General features: G+C 55.2%; 6 protein-coding genes across 6 annotated transcripts; 3 read left to right on the forward strand and 3 right to left on the reverse strand.

Annotated features, from left to right (window-relative positions):
- Positions 1 to 552: 552 nt before the first annotated feature.
- IE81DRAFT_348902 (S-adenosyl-L-methionine-dependent methyltransferase) lies at positions 553 to 2,424 on the forward strand (the record flags this gene model as incomplete). The annotated part of the gene is made up of 7 exons (XM_025516318.1): positions 553 to 895; positions 963 to 1,057; positions 1,125 to 1,359; positions 1,434 to 1,588; positions 1,656 to 2,020; positions 2,097 to 2,277; positions 2,380 to 2,424. The coding sequence occupies 7 exons, from the start codon at positions 553 to 555 to the stop codon at positions 2,422 to 2,424; spliced, it is 1,419 nt and encodes a 472-aa protein (XP_025367967.1).
- A 636-nt stretch (positions 2,425 to 3,060) lies between these two features.
- IE81DRAFT_202395 (hypothetical protein) lies at positions 3,061 to 5,498 on the reverse strand. Its single transcript, XM_025510894.1, has 6 exons — positions 5,332 to 5,498; positions 5,151 to 5,240; positions 5,057 to 5,070; positions 4,772 to 4,983; positions 4,588 to 4,681; positions 3,061 to 4,514 (listed from the first exon to the last, which is right to left on the reverse strand). Exons 1-6 carry the CDS (start codon positions 5,358 to 5,360, stop codon positions 3,109 to 3,111), a joined length of 1,845 nt encoding a protein of 614 aa, XP_025367968.1. The 5' UTR covers positions 5,361 to 5,498; the 3' UTR covers positions 3,061 to 3,108.
- Positions 5,499 to 5,800: 302 nt separating this feature from the next.
- Positions 5,801 to 8,292, reverse strand: IE81DRAFT_331365 (hypothetical protein; the record flags this gene model as incomplete). The annotated part of the gene is made up of 5 exons (XM_025515244.1): positions 5,801 to 5,860; positions 6,121 to 6,144; positions 6,468 to 7,432; positions 7,498 to 7,777; positions 7,906 to 8,292. 5 exons carry the CDS (start codon positions 8,290 to 8,292, stop codon positions 5,801 to 5,803), a joined length of 1,716 nt encoding a protein of 571 aa, XP_025367969.1.
- Positions 8,293 to 12,632: 4,340 nt separating this feature from the next.
- Positions 12,633 to 12,794, forward strand: IE81DRAFT_280920 (hypothetical protein; the record flags this gene model as incomplete). The annotated part of the gene is made up of 1 exon (XM_025511507.1): positions 12,633 to 12,794. A coding segment is annotated over one exon (162 nt), but the record flags the coding sequence as incomplete, so codon positions are not given.
- Positions 12,795 to 13,793: 999 nt separating this feature from the next.
- IE81DRAFT_325197 (S-adenosyl-L-methionine-dependent methyltransferase) lies at positions 13,794 to 15,810 on the reverse strand. Its single transcript, XM_025514437.1, has 7 exons — positions 15,380 to 15,810; positions 15,233 to 15,314; positions 14,918 to 15,137; positions 14,813 to 14,822; positions 14,555 to 14,730; positions 14,304 to 14,430; positions 13,794 to 14,197 (listed from the first exon to the last, which is right to left on the reverse strand). The coding sequence occupies exons 1-7, from the start codon at positions 15,470 to 15,472 to the stop codon at positions 14,024 to 14,026; spliced, it is 882 nt and encodes a 293-aa protein (XP_025367971.1). The 5' UTR covers positions 15,473 to 15,810; the 3' UTR covers positions 13,794 to 14,023.
- Positions 15,811 to 16,344: 534 nt separating this feature from the next.
- IE81DRAFT_331368 (DnaJ-domain-containing protein) lies at positions 16,345 to 17,672 on the forward strand (the record flags this gene model as incomplete). The annotated part of the gene is made up of 4 exons (XM_025515245.1): positions 16,345 to 16,443; positions 16,539 to 16,672; positions 16,884 to 16,976; positions 17,069 to 17,672. The coding sequence occupies 4 exons, from the start codon at positions 16,345 to 16,347 to the stop codon at positions 17,670 to 17,672; spliced, it is 930 nt and encodes a 309-aa protein (XP_025367972.1).
- Between the last annotated feature and the right edge of the window lie 218 nt (positions 17,673 to 17,890).

Genomic DNA, 17,890 nt, shown 5'->3' on the forward strand with positions numbered 1-17,890 from the left:
TAGTCCACCACAGCCCAGCCGCTGCATGCATCGACGGCAATCGCAGCATAGTCTCAACTCAAAATTTGTGATTGCAGCTCCAAGTGTCGACCACCATATCCTACTCGAGATTGTAGCTGTTGTCGGAGGCTCAACCTGGACTTTACACACTCGAATCTCGCCGTGAAGATTGTGTCAACCGTCGGTGCCAACTGTATCAGATCGGTCACCCCAGACCCTCACTGGCAGTGACCTAAACAAGAGGCTCGAGAGCGTGCTGAGGCCTCCTTGTCCATCCGCACATCGCCACGCAGCATCTTCGCCCTCGACAGATAGAGCACAGAGCTGAGTGCTTGCATCTGCTCCAATCAACAGCCCCAAGTCGCCGCCATGCTCGCTGTCACACGACGCACGTGCTGGTCTGCCTCGAACCAAGCCAGCTCCTCTGCCTTCCTTTCTAGAGCATGTGTGTCGAGATGCACTGCGCCAGCAAGAGCCTCAGCAGCACCGATGGTAGCACCGAAGGTCCACCAATCTGTCGGGCACCCAGTTGTATGCGCGAGCGCTCGAGCCATGGCCACTTCTACAAAGCAAGGTGGCTCATCTCCCTCTCGGCGAGGCAAGTCCAAGAAGTCGGACACTTCACCCAGCAGACCACCTGCTGGACCTCGGAAGAGAACCTATACGCTCGAAGATCTTGCCGCAGATACCCCTTCCGACACAGGCGCGCTCGAAAGGCACGAGGATTTCCCGCATCTACCCGCTCAGAAGCACTGGAAACAACTCTTTAGCGCGGGCGTTGGTATTAGCAGAAACAGGACGTTTATTTGCGACAAGGAATTAGCTCAACGTGTGATCGAGGGCTTGAATCTCGACGAGGCGGAGGGACAAGTGACCATCGTCGAGGCGTATCCTGGTAAGTCGGACAGTGACATCAAATCTTCCGGCCGAGGACAGCACCACCTTACACCCTTGCTCGTCAGGTCCTGGCATCCTCACACGGCTTTTGTTGGAACATCCAAAGGTGGAGAAGGTGATCGCAATGGAAGACAACCCGACGTACCTGCCATGTATCCAGGTGAGTAGTGCTCAGCTCCGCTCTTTCACCTCAGAGTGTCGTGCTGAGACGAGCAGCTCTCTCGCAGGCCCTGCAAAACGATCCGACAGTCGCGGGCGGCCCTCCGGGCTCAAAGCTCCTGATCGAGCAAACGAACGCATACAAGTGGGAAGCACACACAAACGCCATTCTGAGGGGAGCCTTTGACCACCTGCAAGGCAAATTGCCCGGAGATGGTAACGGAGAGGAGACCATCGATGTTGAAGCCATCTCGCAAGGAAAGGTTTCTAGCTTAAGGAAGCACGATACGGAAAGCTGGAACGGTTCGTTTGACGGTGAAAAAGTCGCGGTCGTGAATGCAATTCATTGACGGTCTCGCTTCCTTATACCCTCACAGCCAAATCGCCAATCATCTTCCTTGCTCAGCTTCCAAATATTGTGTACTCGGAGCAATTGTTCGCCCAGCTCTGTCACGCCATCGCCCACCGGCAATGGTACTTTCAGTTCGCCCGCGTCAAGATGGCGTTTGTATGCTCTGAAGCGCTGGCAAACGTGAGTGCAGAGCGATTCAAGCTTGGTCTGCATACCGACTGATGTGCATTGGTCATGGCCTCTCTAGCGAGCTCTTGCTGAGCCAGGGACTCGCGCTCGAGCCAAATTGGGCGTGATCGTACAGTCACTCGGCGACGTCACCAAGGCCCTTCCTGCTTCGGAGTTCCTTCCCCACTCGCAGAAGATTTATCCAAGCACAGCACTTCGAGATCCCGGAGTCATCCAGAGAGAGATAGATATCAACGAGGGTAAGGTGCTTGCGGCTTACAAGACTGCGAGGTTGGCGGCCAACCTCAGCAAAAGAGGTACAAGCTTGATCGTCGTGGATCCCAAGATCAAGCCACTAGTTGGTCACGGAGAGCTGGATGCTTTGGAATTCATCACTCGCAACCTGTTTGTGCTTCGCAATCAGACTCTCGAACAAGCTCTCAAGTAAGTAGGGCCTGAACGGACTCCTCGCAAGCTTGAGCATTCTGGTCCTGACGCGCAATTCCAAACACCATCTCAGGCACGTCGCTCCCGGTGCCGAGAACCTTCTGCAGCACCTGAAGCCAGGGACGGAAGAGACGAGGGATCACCCGGAAAGGATCATTCTGCCTGACTATATCGTCATGCATCTGACCAACGAGCAGTGGGCTGCGCTGGCAAGAGTCTTCGACTGCTGGCCCTTCCGACCGCAGATTCTCATTGTAAGTATTGATGCGCTGCCTCGCGACGCGCCTGTCGTTGCTGCGCAGTAGAGGAGCAAGCAAGCTAATTTTGCGTGCTTGATTCGTTGCTCTGCCCAACAGGAGGATCAGAGGGTTCCCGGAGGAGAATTGCCAGGCTTGTTGTAATGTAGCGTCATCACCACTCAGGACCAATCAGGCATGCCATGTTCCAGAATGTCAATCTGCGAGAGCTTGAAGTTGAGCGTCTGATCCGTGTGCATGCAGATGCATGCAGAAAAGACAGGATGGAGAGAGAATAGAGCGCGCATGCACACATTTAAGTTTATAACAGAAGCCCTGTGTCCGAGTGGAAGTAGAAGCAGTACGTGTATTCACACCACTTGCCGCAGGTGCAGCTCTGGGGACTGGTCGTTGGTTTGGTGTTCGACCCCCGCAAGGGGCTTCGGGGATCATAACTAACGGCCAGGCTTTTTGTGCGGTCCGGCAATCATTCTTGCCCTTCTCACCTTGGCTGCATCACCTTTTCCTCGATCGAACTCCTGGGCGGTCGCATCTCTCATGCTTACGAGTGCAGACATGCACGCTGGTAAATTGCATCCAGCGATACATGATAAGCCTAACACGTGTGGTTGAGCCCGCACGGTGGTATTCAAACGACAGTCACACAAACTTAGACGAGGCCAGAATGAGCAGTATCGTTGGTATTTGGATTCGGGTGCAACGGGTGTGACCTCAAGAGGTAGTGCAACGTGAAGGTCCACACAGTGCCCACAGTCCGTGAAGCGCCCCAAGAATGGGAAAGCTCCGTCGTGCACAAACGTGGATCGATGCTGAGGTGCTCCTTCCGTTTTATGCCTGCACTGTTGAAGCTTTCTGCGCGTCGTTCTGCAAGCCGCGATTGGATGCGGGAGCGTTGAGAAGGCGTCTAGGTCTCCAGCGTCTAGCAATGCGAAGCAAAAGGAGGGGATCTCCTCTGCCTGTAATTCTTTGGATCAGCAGCAGGACAAGACTGGCAAGCAGAGCTAAGCTAGTCAAGTCCAACGCCAGTCGAACGCTGAGATTGAGCACCGCAATAGCCAGCCTCAAAGGTGCTCCGCTTGGAGATCTACCAGACCCTCCAATCGAGCGCCCGCTAGCTGATCCTGTTGCTGTTCTGCCTGCTCGCGAGCCAGATGCGAGAGCATAAGAGGGTGGCGCAGCGTTACCCCTTACCGTAGAGGATAGGCCTACCAATATCGCAATGTCGTGCAGAGCATCGGCGAAAGCTCCATAAGCCGCTCTCAAAGCTCCTCCTCGACTATTTCTTCCGCCAGATGCTCCTCCCGCCGCTCCGGCACTACCTCCAAAGAAGATGCCCATCAAGCCCGATCTGCCTCGGTCCGTCTCGACCCGGTTCAGTCTTTCGTGCAGTGCGGTCAGACTGTTTTGGATGGACTGCAGCGCCTGCTCCACGTCTCCTCCCCCTGACGGTGCGCCCCTTGCTTGCTGTGGCATCGGCCTTCCGCCCGACCGTCCACCCACCGACGAAGGAGCATATGGTCTGACACTTCCCGAATGATGATAGTAATGCTGTTCGCTGGGAGGGGCCCCACCTGGTCCAGGCCCATGGGCTCCCCCGAGTCCAGGTGGAGCCCTAGAGGGTGCTGCAGTCGAGTAGAGAGAAGCGCCCGCACCTCCTCCAAAGCCTGTAGCAGACTCACTAGGCGGCATTCGCGCGCCACCTGGAGGCGCATACAATCTTTGATCCCCGTGTCCGCTCAGACTGCCAGGCCCTCGAGACCAAGATTGCGGTGTAGCATATCCTCTCGAATGCGCTGCCGGTGGTCCATGACTTTGCCCACCTGGCGGCCCTCGCCTGCCGCCCTGACCCCTCGCAGCCGCTGCAGCTGCAGCTGCACTCTCCAATTCCGCCTGTCTCCTTTCGTACCTCTCTGCCGTGTCTCCATCCGATTCCGTCTCGGAGTCACTTATTTGAGCACCGGGCGCGGGGGCTGCGGATCCCATCCCTGTGCGCTGCGGCCCCTGTTGACTGGCAGAAGGTCCAGCGCTCTGTCTGCCAGCCCAGGCTGCTCCTCGCCCTCTCGTCGCCTGTGCTGACGTCGGGCGAGATACTGAAGCCGATGCCAAAGCAGAGGGCGGCAGCTGAGGGACTGCGTCCCTCTCCGACTCTGAGTCATGCAAGGCTTGAGCTGGCCCTCCAGGGGAGGGCGGACGAGTGTCCGAGTCTGTGTCCGAATCCGCTTGAGCAAGCGAAGCTGCGCGCACGTCATTGGTCCGGTCAGCCGTGCTTCTTCAGACAATCCTTGGCTCGAAAAGCTGTATGCGCACCACTCATGACCCGATCTGCCACATCGCCAGAGTAGCTTTCCAGCTCTTCAATCAGAGCGATCGCCATGGGCCGGTCGCTGAACTTCCGCAAAGTCTGTTTGCAAGCGCAATCTTATGTGAGCTTTTGCCTTCGAGCTTTCGTTTTCTGGAAGCTCGCTGAAGCACGCAGACATGCTGTACTCACTCGTAGCATGCTTTCTACATAGAGCTGCTTTGCGTCCATGCTACTGAGACCTTTGCGACCTGCCCAGGCATCCCTGCACCATGCGGATAGACGTATCAACACGCATGACTGAGGATTGCAATCGAGGTGAATCGCTCTGTGCACGCACCACTTTGCCCTCCCCAGCATATCGAGCATTCCAGGTCTACGAGAGGTGACATTCCCCTCCGTTGCTGCAGTACAGGGGATCGGCCGTCAGTTCTGCGAAGCCAAAACCCCTACGGATGTCGAAAACGTCTGGCTCACCTTGCTTGTACAGACTGGCCGGAGAGACACGGCGTGTGCGAATTTGAAGGTGAGCAAACGAGCTGCTTGCTGTGAACAAGTTCGCAGTCCTCACCTGTAGAGAGCCAGTTTCTCCTCATAGCTCGTTTGAATCGGACCTGTCTTTGGTAGACTCTGAACGATATCCACTGTCCTCTCGAACAGCCTGTTCCGCACATGTGCGAGGATCATTTTGCAGACGTCAATGACCCAGACCAGACAGCGAGATTGCAGTCAAAGTAGCTCTTGGCACTCACGCATCTATGACCTGTGCTGACGAAGACATGTTTGCTGCGTTGGAGCGCGGGCTGCGTCTCGCGACTTGGGGTATGACCACCAATTATTTTCCGGAGTGCACGGCGAGCTTGATCTGAATCTCAGCAAGCAGAGCTGCGGAACTAGAAGAGAGCACGAACACCAGCTGCGTATCCTCAAATCGTGCGTCGAAAGAAATGATGCCACACCTGACTGGTCTCGCGCAGTGCCGTATTGGATTGTCGTCTGCTGAAGATCGATCCGATGGCCAGCCTTGACCGCTACTGTGATGCTTCTGTCGCGGCGTTCACTCAACGCGTGCGGCTACCCACAGCTCGGCCCAGCCAAAACGAGGCGGTGGTTTGTCAATCTTCGTAGCCGTCGTCGAGTCGCACGTTGCTAGGTGAGTGGAAAGAGAGAGCGGCGTCGTGGCGTGTATTCGCAAGGCTCTCCTTGCCGTTGTATCGTGATTCACGAGTCGTCTGGGTCCCACAACAGCTTCGCAGGTCGATCGATGCCGTGGCCGGGAGGCTAGATGTAGCATGCAGATGCAAGCGAGGAATCTGGCGGGCGACCTGCGTGCGGGGGCGAAGCAGCTTGGCTTAGAGCAGCATCCAGCGTCAGCCGTAGGAAAGCGGAGAATCGTGAATACTCATTTAGAATTGCGCGTGAGACCGCGCACGCCACCAGCAGGCTTGCAGCAGCAGCGAGAGTCATGCAGCTGCGATCCGGCTTCCATGACGTTCACAAGATTGCACACGTGACCTTGAAAAGCCGGCGGCTCATCTTACGATTTGGGCCTTTTCGGGGCGAAGCTGTTGATCAGTAGTCAATTAGAGCCAAGTTCACAGCAAAGATCGTGTGACAAAGTTTGACATTGCAAATAGCAGCAGATCAGGAGAGCAGAAGCGAACAGCAAGACAAGAGCAAGAAAGACGTAGCCACGGTACACCAAATAAGGAATGGCTCGATCGTTGAGGTGGTGGGAGAGAGGTCGAAGAGAGCGGCAAAGTGGTCGAACTACACCTCCTCAAGCATCGTGAGGCGCCTCGACAAAAGCTCTGAAGACCACAAGATCCTCCACTGAGTCCTCCTTGACCCGCAGCGTGATCGTCGTTCCAGCGCCAACAAAAAAAACCTGTCCTGCTCTTTCCAACTCGAATTGCCTTCTCGAATCGGGCTGCATCGTGTCTGAAGGTCTCTCGTTGTGCGAGGCGTGTCCATTCGAGTGAGACACGGGCTGCGGAATAGAAACGAAGCTTCCTTGGCCTGAAGTGACGATGAGGACGGATGGTCCATCGAGTGGCTTTTGAGTCTCTTCCTTCCAGGTCTGTGGACCTGATGCAGATCTCAGTGTAGTCCGTATGACGCAGAATTCTTCAATTGGCGGATCGTACAGTAAGCTAGGCACGTCCGGCAAGCCGTGCGAGTCAGCCTTGACCTCCTCATACGCAGATGCGCTCAGACTACCTTCGGCAGGTGGATATGGCGAAGGCGACATGAGCTGTCTCTCTGCTGAGCCGCTGTTGTACGTCAACATGCTGACCAATGTTTCAGTATCTCGTTCCTTGGGCGTCAGACCTGCGCGTACAACATTATCTGAGCTAGCCATGCACTCTACGATGTCGCCCTTGATGTAGGCGTGTGGCTCGTTGGCCCCTAAAAACAGCGCCTGGCCAGGCTGCAGATCCACCACATTCAGCACGAAGGCGCAAAGTACTCCGACATCGCCAGGATACTGTTCGTTGAGGGTCACCAGCAGGCCCGCCAGATCTTTGTCGACCTCCAGCTCGACCCCGTCTTGGAGAGCCGCTCTATATCTTGCTGCCAGATCCATGACGGCGCTCTTGTATGTAGTTGCCTGTGCATTCATGAGCCTAGAGAAGATTCCTCGAACCCAGTCGCGAGCTTCGTCCTCGCTCGTTCCTGCGGAGTCGCTGGCCTTGTATGCCAGCTCAGCAGCAAACGCCGAAGGAGCATTCACAACCCGCTGAAACTCTGGCACCGCATCCAGGTACGTTGCCATCTCTTTCAGCGGGCGAAAGCCGCAGAAGCCCCTAAAAGAGGTCAGGGCGATGGCCATTTCTGGCTTGTGATTGTCATCTAGCAAAAGCAGTCCGGGCGTCAGAGAGCCCATCTATGTCGCGGCGTCACCTCGAGAAGCTCACCTTTGTAGCTCTTGGGCTTCTCGCGATGCAGCCTCTCAGCAAGGCTTTTGTCTGGGTGAGCTTGTATGCTCAATGCCTTTGCGACGCTCAGAATCTTGAACAGGTATGGCAGCTCTCCATCAGGTCTCCTAAAGCGCCGGGCAACGACCTTTCCCTGCAATGCTGTGTGTTGCGACAGATACGAAGAGAGCGAGATGAAGCGGCCAGCAGGCGGGATCGATCCAGACTGCTTGGGTGGAATCACAAGCGAGGGCAGTGAGGGGTGCGTGCCCATCCAGAGCTGCGTATTGATAGGTGATAGCGATGAATTTGTAAGCGCAAGCACTGGAGCGCATACATTTTGGCATCAAGCGAGGCCAGCCGTACGAACTCCTTTGGCCTTTCATCATTATCTCAAAGCCCACTCACCTCAGCGTAAGGTCTGCTGTCCTTGATGTGCACGTCTGCCTCGACAGTAGCGGAGGCATACTTTGCGACCAAGCTGCCATCGCTAGCGATGACACCCCACTCATAATTCTGTGCCTGAGGTATCAAGGCAAAAGTTGGGCCGAATGGTCCATAAGGCCCGAAGCGATCTTCGTGCTCAGAGGAGACAGAGGGCATATCGCTGCTCGTGCTAGCACTGCGGCTGCTGCTTGGTCGACTGCTGCCTACGCTCTCGGTTCTGCTGGCAGTGCTGGAAGGAGCGGAATGAGTCGACTCGATCGATGGTCCAATTCCTGAGTCCTGATGCTGAGCCGTGCTCCCAGATGCGCCAATTTGATGGTTGAGCGCTGCGAGTCGCCCATTGGCCATTGAGACCAGGTGAGTGGCTTGTGACATGCGTGCGTGATCGTTGATGATAGCAATCTTTGCTACCTGTGCCTGCTTCGATGACGAGTCCGGGCTTTGGGATCGCTGTATCTGCCGGAGGCGGCCCGAGCGTGCAGAAAGATTAGATGGAGCTGATGGCAGGAGCTCTGATGATGTGGTTGGCAATTTCGGTCGAGAGATCGTCGAGTGAAGGCCAAAAGGTGACTGGTGCTCATATGAGACAGCAACACATTGTATGGTGGACTGCGATCATCGAGGATGTCGTGCTTGTCGTCTTATACCTGTGGTGTTGAAGCACTGGATGGGGCATTCCGATCTGCAGCAGCTGACCAAGGTACAGTGACAGGGACCTAGAACGCGGCCTGGCTTCGCAGCGCTGCCGACGACAGCAATGACTATAAAATGCTGCTCGTGTTGTGGACTCGGGGAGAGATGGTGCTGGAAATCTATTTCGAAAGTTGAGATGTGGCTTTCGGTGGAGTCGGTCGCGCTGCCCGTGGCTTTGGATGGCATGGCCTCAAATCTCGAATGCGTGTCTGGGAGGTTCGGACTTCCAACCGAGGCTCGTGGTCGAGCATCCCGGGTGTCCGCATGCTGCATGCATGCATGCAGCATGTGCTTCATCAACCCACAGTTCACGGCTGCGAGCCTAGCTGCGACGGTCATGGGGCGCGCCCATTTGATTCAAGACTTGCGCGTCCCGCGTCGTTGCATGCAGCATTCGTGATTTGCTGCATGCGGCCGGCGCCACAAGCAAGCGTTTGCAGTGTGAGTCTGATGAGTCTTCGAAGCGCAAGTACTCAGGTATAGCAGCATGCTCATCAACATGCGTGATGGCTGGAAGGTATATACGGGACGCAGCGCATGCACAGCTTCTCCATCCTATAGGTCAGCCGCTTGGAGACTCGCGACTGCCGTCGTGGATCACAAACACCAATGACAATCGTGAATCTCGCGGCATTCGCCAGCGGTGTCGGAAGCGCTCTATCACCCTGTCCACGGTCCTGACCTCACCCAGTATAGATGTGGACAGTCGCGCACACAGAATCCTAGCAGTCACTATAACGATGGCTTCTCAAAGCTCCTTTAGATTCGGACACGTTTTTATGCAAATCGCACGTCTAGGTACAGTATTCACGGCGAACTTAGCGTCTGCCGCGGGCTAGCTCGAAAAGCGTACTTAAATGACGCTTACCCCACCGGAAACTTTTCCGCCGAAAAGACCGGCAAGCTCTTCGTAGCTTTTGGCAAAACATTCTCGACGCTCCCCCGGCCCTTCGCTTCCTCCAAGCACCTTCATAGAGAATCGAGAAGATGAAATGCGCGGGTCTCTTTGCAGAAAGATCATGTCGCACTCAGCGTCGCCGCTGCTGGGCAATGCCGAAAGCTGCCTGGTCCTAGAGCGCTGCCGACTGTGGAGCGAGTCGCCCATCTATTCGGCTCAAGGGCGACTTCAGGGAAGTCAGGGGCACTGCTCCGTTGAGTGTTGCGAGCTTGAAAGCATATGAGCCAAGGCCGTGTTACATGAAGAAGGGTCGATGGCCAATCGTGAAGTTGATGCTCTCTGCGATATCAGGTGAAGTTGCGGCTCTATCCGACAACAGCGGTACGCCCCTCGAGCACAAGGTATCTTAGCCCAAGAGACATCATCTAAATCATCTCTATCCCTAGAAAGGGGGGGGAGCACACTTGCAGACTTTGCCCCCAAAAAGGGCTTCTCGTGCTGCGATGTCAGATGCTCTAAGCTTGTGCAGGCATGATGTCTACGGGCGCGACGCCAATGTTGTGCGCTCCGCTGGATGCTCTTAGCGGGACGTGCAAGCCTCCGTAGCGCATAAGATCTTTGGCGTGAAGCCACTCTCGACTGACTCAGACCATTCATCCTCTTCATCGTTGACTAAACACCATTCACGATCTCTTTGAAAGTCCGTGTCGGTTCATCTGACTGTGGTCACCTTGCTGTGCACGGCTCGCGAACTCACATTTGTCTCTGGGAGAGCAGATCTTGGGGAGTGTGATCTCGCTTCGCCCCTCGTGGAGAGACGAGCGGGCAGATTTCATCGGAAGTCATAGGATCGATTTTGAATTTGACTTGTGACTACTCACGACTGTGACGGGACAGGAGACACAGGGGCATTCACGATTGACTCTTCTTGGCCCAAATCCCCGTCATTGTGCTGGTTACGAGTAGGCGATGGTAAGATTCAGATGGTGGAACTTGTTCCACTGCGTTCCAAGAAAGTCCCCGTAGAAACTCATCCAGCCTCACTCTCCTATAGCTTCGGCTTGCAAAGCCGAGCGGCACGACCCTGAACATTGGATGGGGCCGCGGAACGTTGATATGAAGGGTGCGCGTACAAGATATTTCGGTCAGTCGATCGCAATCCGGCATATGCACGATCTGATGCATGGATGCACATCCGCGGTGGACGATCCCACATAGCACTCATCGATCGTGACTCGTGACTTAAACACAGACATGGTGGTCGACGCCATTATTCAAGATTGTTGCTGTGCAGGCGACGTCCGACGCGGCAGTCACGTCGTGGAAGCAGCAGATGAACAGTGTGAGTAATAATCACGGAAACTGTAACAGTCAAGTGTGAGTCGTGAGTCAAGGGTGAGTCATGCAAGCAGCACAGCCTCACTCTTGATGATCACCTCTTCTCCGAGGCTTGATCCGCCTTTAGAGCGCCCTTGCTGCGTCGAGTCACTCGTTGCATGCACAAGGTCTACATCAGCAGTCATGCACTCACGGCTACGAGGAGCAGAGCGGTGTTCCTCACATCGTGGCGCGTGAGTCCGGTGCGATGGCACCCTAGCAGTGTATGCGTTTCTGTCCGTCGAGGGACGGAGCCACGGCAGTTCGCCGGTGCAGAATGAGCAGCTCATTTCCGTCGGATTGACGGTGCCGCACCGCGCGGCTCTGGTGGGGCGAGGCTAGTCACCTTCACTAGCAGCGCTGCTCCAGTGCCCGAGTCCACAGGGCATCGGCAGGGCTCGCCCCGCGCGCCCGCACATGCAGCAACTGCTGCGCATTTTCAAACGACTGAGCATGCTTGAGCCTGTGTAACTCGCTCGCTCGCACTTCTTCAACCGTACCACATCCCCCACCTCTTCGACGTTGCCCGCAACGCCATTTCCGTTTCGCCTTTAACAAACGATCTTCGATACCAGTCCAACACGAGCCAAAACCGCCCTCTCACTCACGCCATTCGATGCCAGTCGATCCCATCTCAGCTCTGCTGGCAATTGACTTTGCCACCTATTCATACCCCAACATGAACCAAACTCAAGTCCACGTTGCTCCGCAGGACCTTGTCTCAAAGGGTCCTGCTGGCCATCAAAGCACTCTCACCAAGCCTCGAGAGCATCCTGTGCCTTTCGACTCTCCATGGGATCAGACGGCGTCCTCTCCAGCATCATCTCGTGACTTTGGCTCGCCCGGAGCAGTCGACTGGAGCAGCGACCAGCCTGCTCACCAACTCAAGGAAGAGCTTGATTGGCTTGCCAATATCGATCTGTTCGGTCCATTGCACAACGACCCAATCGTTCCCAACTCTTTGCAGCTCACTCAACCTTCGCAGACGGCTTCTCAGCAACTCGCCGATCGTCAGCTGGAGCAATTTCAGCAGTGGCTCGCCGAGAAGGAGGAGATCAAGTGCCTCGAGCAGGTTCAGCAAGCTGAGCACGAGGTGTCTTCGTCTCAACGCAACTTGGGCGGGGACATGTCGTTTGACAAAGTACTCGGACAGTACCCTGCCCACCCTGTGGCATCGCCCCAGAACAGCCAAGCCTCCGTCAACGACGCCTTCGCCTCGGGCATACCCACCCGTTCAGCCTCGCCGATGGACTCTCAGGCATCGAACCATTCATCTGAGAAGGCTGCTGCGTTCCTCCGTACCTATGCTTCGGAAAACCCCACTGACGACACCTTCGTTCTGGTACGTGCGCTAGCCATCGCTGGCGTCGTTCTGCCCGAAGGTGTCGTTGAGGAGGTTCTCAGTCCGTTGACTGGCGCTGCACCACGCTCCTCCCAGTCTCCTCTCATCGCATCTCAGGAGCGCGTGGAGATTGCTTCTCAACTGTCATACGGATCAACCTCGCCGTCGGAGCGCGTGGCGTCGCCCGTCAGCTTGTACCACAAGCACGACCGTCAAGCCGAAGAGCATGTGCCCGTGCCCACGGCTGGGATCACGTCCGCCTCAACGGCTTTGCCGAAGAAGACCTGCTCTTCCGCCAAGCTTTCACCCCGTGCGACGCTTCTCGGGGTCAACAAGTTCAAAGAGTCTGTTGGTGGGCGCTCGGTCTTCATCTGCGACAAGTGCAACAAGCACTTTGACCGTGCCTACAACTTGAAGACTCACCGCACCACGCACATCGCGGCTGATGAGCGCGAGAAGCCCTTTGACTGTCCTTATGGTCCGTGTGAGCGTACTTTTGCTCGCAAACACGACACCATGCGCCACTACCAGAGCGTCCACGTTCGCAAGGGTGAGATCGCCACAGTTGAGGAGATCCACGCCGCCACTGGAGGTCGCACCAATCCCACCGCTGATGGTGATCTCAACACTTGAGGTCATCGGATGCCCTACCTGTTTTAAACAGCGACGTCGTAGTGTGAGTTCGATTTCCGGCCCTTTCTCTTCCTCTTTTTCGCATCCAATTTTCTCATCTTTTCGTCTTCTGTTCACCGTTGTTGTCGGTAGCGCAACCCATCACCACTTTCTCCTCGGTCCCGCCGCTTGCCACGGCCTCGACCGTCTGTCCGTCCACGTGTCAGCTCTGCGCCGACCTGGACATCCACGAAGCTATGCGAAAGAACGTATCGGCCATGCATCCTACAGCCACGCTTCGAGCCCGCATCTCTCGATGCGCGTTCCCCCTGCGTTTCTCATTCGAGTGGCTTTGGACAACGCCTAGGAGACTGCACTGGAGTCGATCGTCCCCTAGTCATCGTTCTCAAGGTCCAGCTCTCCTGCTTTGCTACGCCCGCGTCAACTTGCCGTTCCAGCTTCAACCTTTGATCAAAATTCCCACCGTCATAGTGGTGCGAAAGTCGACCAGCACCCATTTTTTTCCCGAACGGTTCAAACTCGATTTTCCATATCTGTTAGTCTCCGCTTCATTTTGACAGCACTCGCCCGCGACGCGTAATTGCGTCGGGCAGTGTTGGGCGTTGAGCATGTTGGATCGAGAACCGTTCACCCATCCTTGCAACCCCCACATACGAACCTACTTCACTTTCTTTTCGTCGACTTTCACCTCAACCCACCCCCATGGCATCTTGATCAGAGCCCCTACTCCACCTTTTCAAATTTTGTAGTGCTTTGCTTGCTTGCATCGTCAAGTCATTCATCGAAGTCCCTCGTGCAAGCGCTCAAGCCTTTTCCCTGTTCACGAAAACCCCTTTTGTCATCCCATCAGACCTACGGTTGTTTCCCCTCTCAGATTCGTCGCTTGTCTCTCACTGAAATGCATCTGCATACAAAATTATTGAAATTGTTGAGCTAGCTATCTGGGACTCCACAATCGAGGTTCCTCTACAAAGCGTTGCGCCGCTCTCGGCGTCGAATATGATCACGGTTCGATTTGAAAGGCCAGGAAATGTCAGACGGAACAGATCCTCGGCTTGATACGCTCGCGAGCAGCGAGAAGGCTTGTGTTCCAAGAGTGGGGTACGCATGAAGCTCGGAGCTGCGGACATTTGCCCTTAGGTGGAAGAGGCAGGTCTGACGGCTCTGAATCTCAAGCGCACATTCATCAGAGTCCAGATGTCCTGTTCGGCATCGTAGCAGTCAGGTCTGAGCATCTCGATGACCTCGCGAAACAGCTCGTCCTGCTCTTGCTGCGTCGCAAGGGCGGACGTGAAAGGTTGTATGAAAGTCTACAGGACGTAGGAGGATGATCGAGTGGGGATGTGAAAGTCAATGCGTGGAATCAGCGCGAAGCGCGAGAGGGTTGTGGGGTAATGGATGCGCGTAAGCACTCACCTTTAACCAGCCTTCCAGACCTGTTGACTGAGGGAGTGGCGTGGGTCTTGGAACCAGCTCACATAGCTCCACCTTGAATCCTTCCTCTTCCAAAATTTTCTTGTAGCTCTGCAGAGTGGGAAAGTACCTGGCAGGGACCCGTGCAGCAAAGAACAAGCAGTACCGGCATGTAAGAGAAAAGAGCAGCTCTAGCAAAAGCGGCAGAGATGTTTTGGCATGCGGAACAGCACGGCATGGAATGGCCTACTTACCATGGATCGTGCTGTTGCGCATCCAGACCTTTGTGCCGCAGGCAGGTATGGAGAGCACCCCGCACTCCTACGACGTTGAGGAATCCGCCCATCTCGGCGGCAAACATGCCGCCTGGCCGAAGAGACTTGTAGACGTTGGCAACCACTTTGCGCGGGTCATTCTTCATCCAGTGAAGCTGTAATTTGGCCATGAAATCTCAGTTCGGAAAAAAAGCTCGCGGATTTCTTTCTCTCGAATTGCGTTGTGATGTGACTCACCGCGGCATTGCTTTGACAAGCCGGGACAAGCCGGTGGTAAGAGACAAGACCGAGCAGGATTCAGCCGCTGGGTGGAATGCAGAGCTCAAACTTTGCCAAACTTACCTGAACGCCTTGTCGAAGCGCCTGTTAGAGTCGGCGTCTAGCCACGTGTCTAGATTGTGCGCGTCGATGACTTGATAAGTTGTGTTGCTCTTGACCAGATCGTCTGCTGCGTTCAGAGAGGTCTGAGCAGCATGAATCATCTTTGCACTCGCATCAGTGCCCTCGATCCTTCCAGTCGAGCCGACCAGATGCGAGAGCCTCATGGTTAGTTGCCCATTGCCTGCAGGTCACAGATCCGCAGTGTGACCAGCTCTTTGTCAGTATGGATGCTCTGTGTGAGAATGGGGTGTCTTTGGCAACCACTTTGAGACGCACCACAGCCCACGTCTAAAATCTTTTCGCCAGGCTGAGCATTGAGCAATTGCAGCACGGGTCTGACTGCTTCATCACCGTACACCTATATCGATGTTTGAGGTGCCGACGTTAGCGAAGGTCGATTGAAGCTCGCCGGAACTGACTCACGAAAGCAGCGTTCTTGGCATAAGCTTCTGCATCGTCCGAACGGTGATACTCCGACGCAGCGGATGTGGGAAGAGTAGTAGTAGCAGCAGCCATGTTTGGCACTGGTCCGGACTTGGATCAGGTAGAAGCAGCTGAAATGTGATTGGAAATTCAAAAGCTTTGTGGAGAGAGATGGAAATGACATGGCAAGTCACGAATGCATGGGATGCTCCCTGTCGCGCCCTTTTATGCCCCTCTGTGCTCCTTTCGCCTGCAGTGACACTCTCGCAGTCGTGGTTCGCTTATGACTTGATCGCTCTCGCTTTTGATCCCAAAATGCTTTACGTGTAGTTCAGCCCTGCCTGGTTCTCATCCACAATTGTGGAAAGCTGATTCGCATGAAAGGGAAGAGGGAAGCCTCTCGACGCAGGGCAAGTCTGTTATTGTTGTGACTTGTGAGTGTGAGTGCGTGCCGCGGTCGCTAGCGCAGGGAGCGGGACATATTATTCGGCGCTGCGCGGCCGAGCCGCGGCGTTGGCGGTCTGCGCTACCTCAGAGGGAGCGAGTCACGTGGACATAGCCAGCGAGCACACTCTTGACTTCTTCCCCGCCCATGCACACGATTGAATCAAGAATGCAGGGCACGAAGCGTCGCGCAAGTGCGAAGCTTAGCGTCGACTATACACTCTGACTCAAGACTCACACCTAAACTCACGATCAGACACATGGCCGGCGACCTCAACATCATCCTCCGAGTCAAAGCGAGTCTCGACCGACCAACACACGTTTTGCCTCACTTCAGGTTCAGTTGCTGCACGTCATCATCCCGTAAACTGTAAAGAAGCGTTGGCGAGCGCAAAGCCAGCCCATAATCATTGTTGCACGTCCACGGCCGGCCGAAGCTACCGCAAGCATCCGAAACGTTCGGGAAGGAAGGCGACGCACTCTATTAATTTAGAGCATCACGATCTTGGACATCAGACGATATGCGCGTTTCTCTTTTGCTCTCGCTGCTGGCTGTATTGCTCCTGGCCAGCACTCAGCTGGTCTCTGCTCAGCGAGAGTGGTCCAAGGATGACATAGAGGTGAGTCTCGCTGCCAAAGGAGATCAAAGCTATCAGCTTTGACCCATCTCTCGATCTCTAACACGCCCATGCAACACTTCACGCCAATTCTCTAGATCTTTCAACTTCAGTCCGCGCTTGAGAAAGCTGAAGGGCCTGGTACAACTTTCTACTCGATCATGAACCTCACCAAGAGCGCTACCGCTGCTGCGATCAAAAAGAATTACAGGCTGAGAAGCATGGAGCTGCAGTGAGTGGAGAGAAATGGTACCGTGTATCCATGCCATTGTGTGGCAGGGAAGGGTCAGGAATGCATTGCCTAGCTTGACATGACAGGAGGTCAGGAGCTCGCGAGGTGCATCGCGACGTCACGTGGACGAGCTTGAGGATGTAGCAGCACCTCGAACAGTCTCACAGCGAGCTGCTCACACTCGCCATCCGTCGTGTCGTACACCTCACAGCCCAGACAAACATCCCGAAGATCCGAAAGCGAGCGAGAGGTTCAAGCGCTTGGGCTTGGTCAACAAAATTTTGCGAGATGAGCGAAGAGACAGGTACGACTACTTTCTCTCGTGAGTAAGAGTTTCAGCACGTCAGCGCAAGCATCATGCGCTTCCACTCACACTCTTGATGTACACGAATGCAGCCATGGATTTCCGAAGTGGCGTAGCCAAGTAGGCGGACTTTCAGGCTTCTACTACTCTCGTTGGAGACCAGGACTGGCGTTTGCCATCGCTGTGGTCGTTCTGGTCACCTGCGTCTTGCAGCACATCATACAGCGCATCAACTACGAGCGCGACACGAAGCGTCTGGAGCTCTTGACCGAGCACGCAAAGCTTCAAGCATGGGGACCTTCGTTCCGATCCAAGCCCAACGGGGTCAGACCTGAGCGCAAAGTACGAGTACCTCTCCAAGTAGACCCTCTGCCGGCGTACAACGCCGATCCGATCGAGGAAGAGAGGACCTTGAAGAAGCTCTTGGCGCGAGGTTTGCCCGAGGGTCCTAAAGTGGACATGAAGATTTCCGAAAGCGGACTTTGGTTGGGGGATGGAGAAGGCAATTGGGAAGAGATTGGAACGCACAAGCTGGAGGTGCCTAGCGCGTCCACTTTGTGGCCTGTCAAGCTGCTTCGAAGAATCACGGGCCCTCCTTCGGGAGCCGGCAAGTCCGCGGAAAAGGCATACGATGAAGCTTCGGGTGCGGCTGTGGCCGTTTCGAAGAGTGGCAAGAAGAGCAGCAAGAAGGAGTAGAGCAGCATCGAGACATGCATGACGTGGTGTCCTGGATGGCATATTGCGCGGACATCGCGCGTGTAGTCGAGCTTAGTATCGATGTCGTCCTTGTTGGACATGCAACAAAGGTCGTCTTGCAGGCATGCCAACACTCTTCATCCTCCTGGGTCGATCGTACGCCAATTTCAAAAGTCATCCAGAATGCCACGCACAGAATTGATTTTCTTGAGAAGAAG

Source organism: Ceraceosorus guamensis (genome assembly GCF_003144195.1).
Source record: "Ceraceosorus guamensis strain MCA 4658 unplaced genomic scaffold IE81scaffold_56, whole genome shotgun sequence".
NCBI classification, from domain to species: Eukaryota; Fungi; Basidiomycota; class Exobasidiomycetes; order Ceraceosorales; family Ceraceosoraceae; genus Ceraceosorus; species Ceraceosorus guamensis.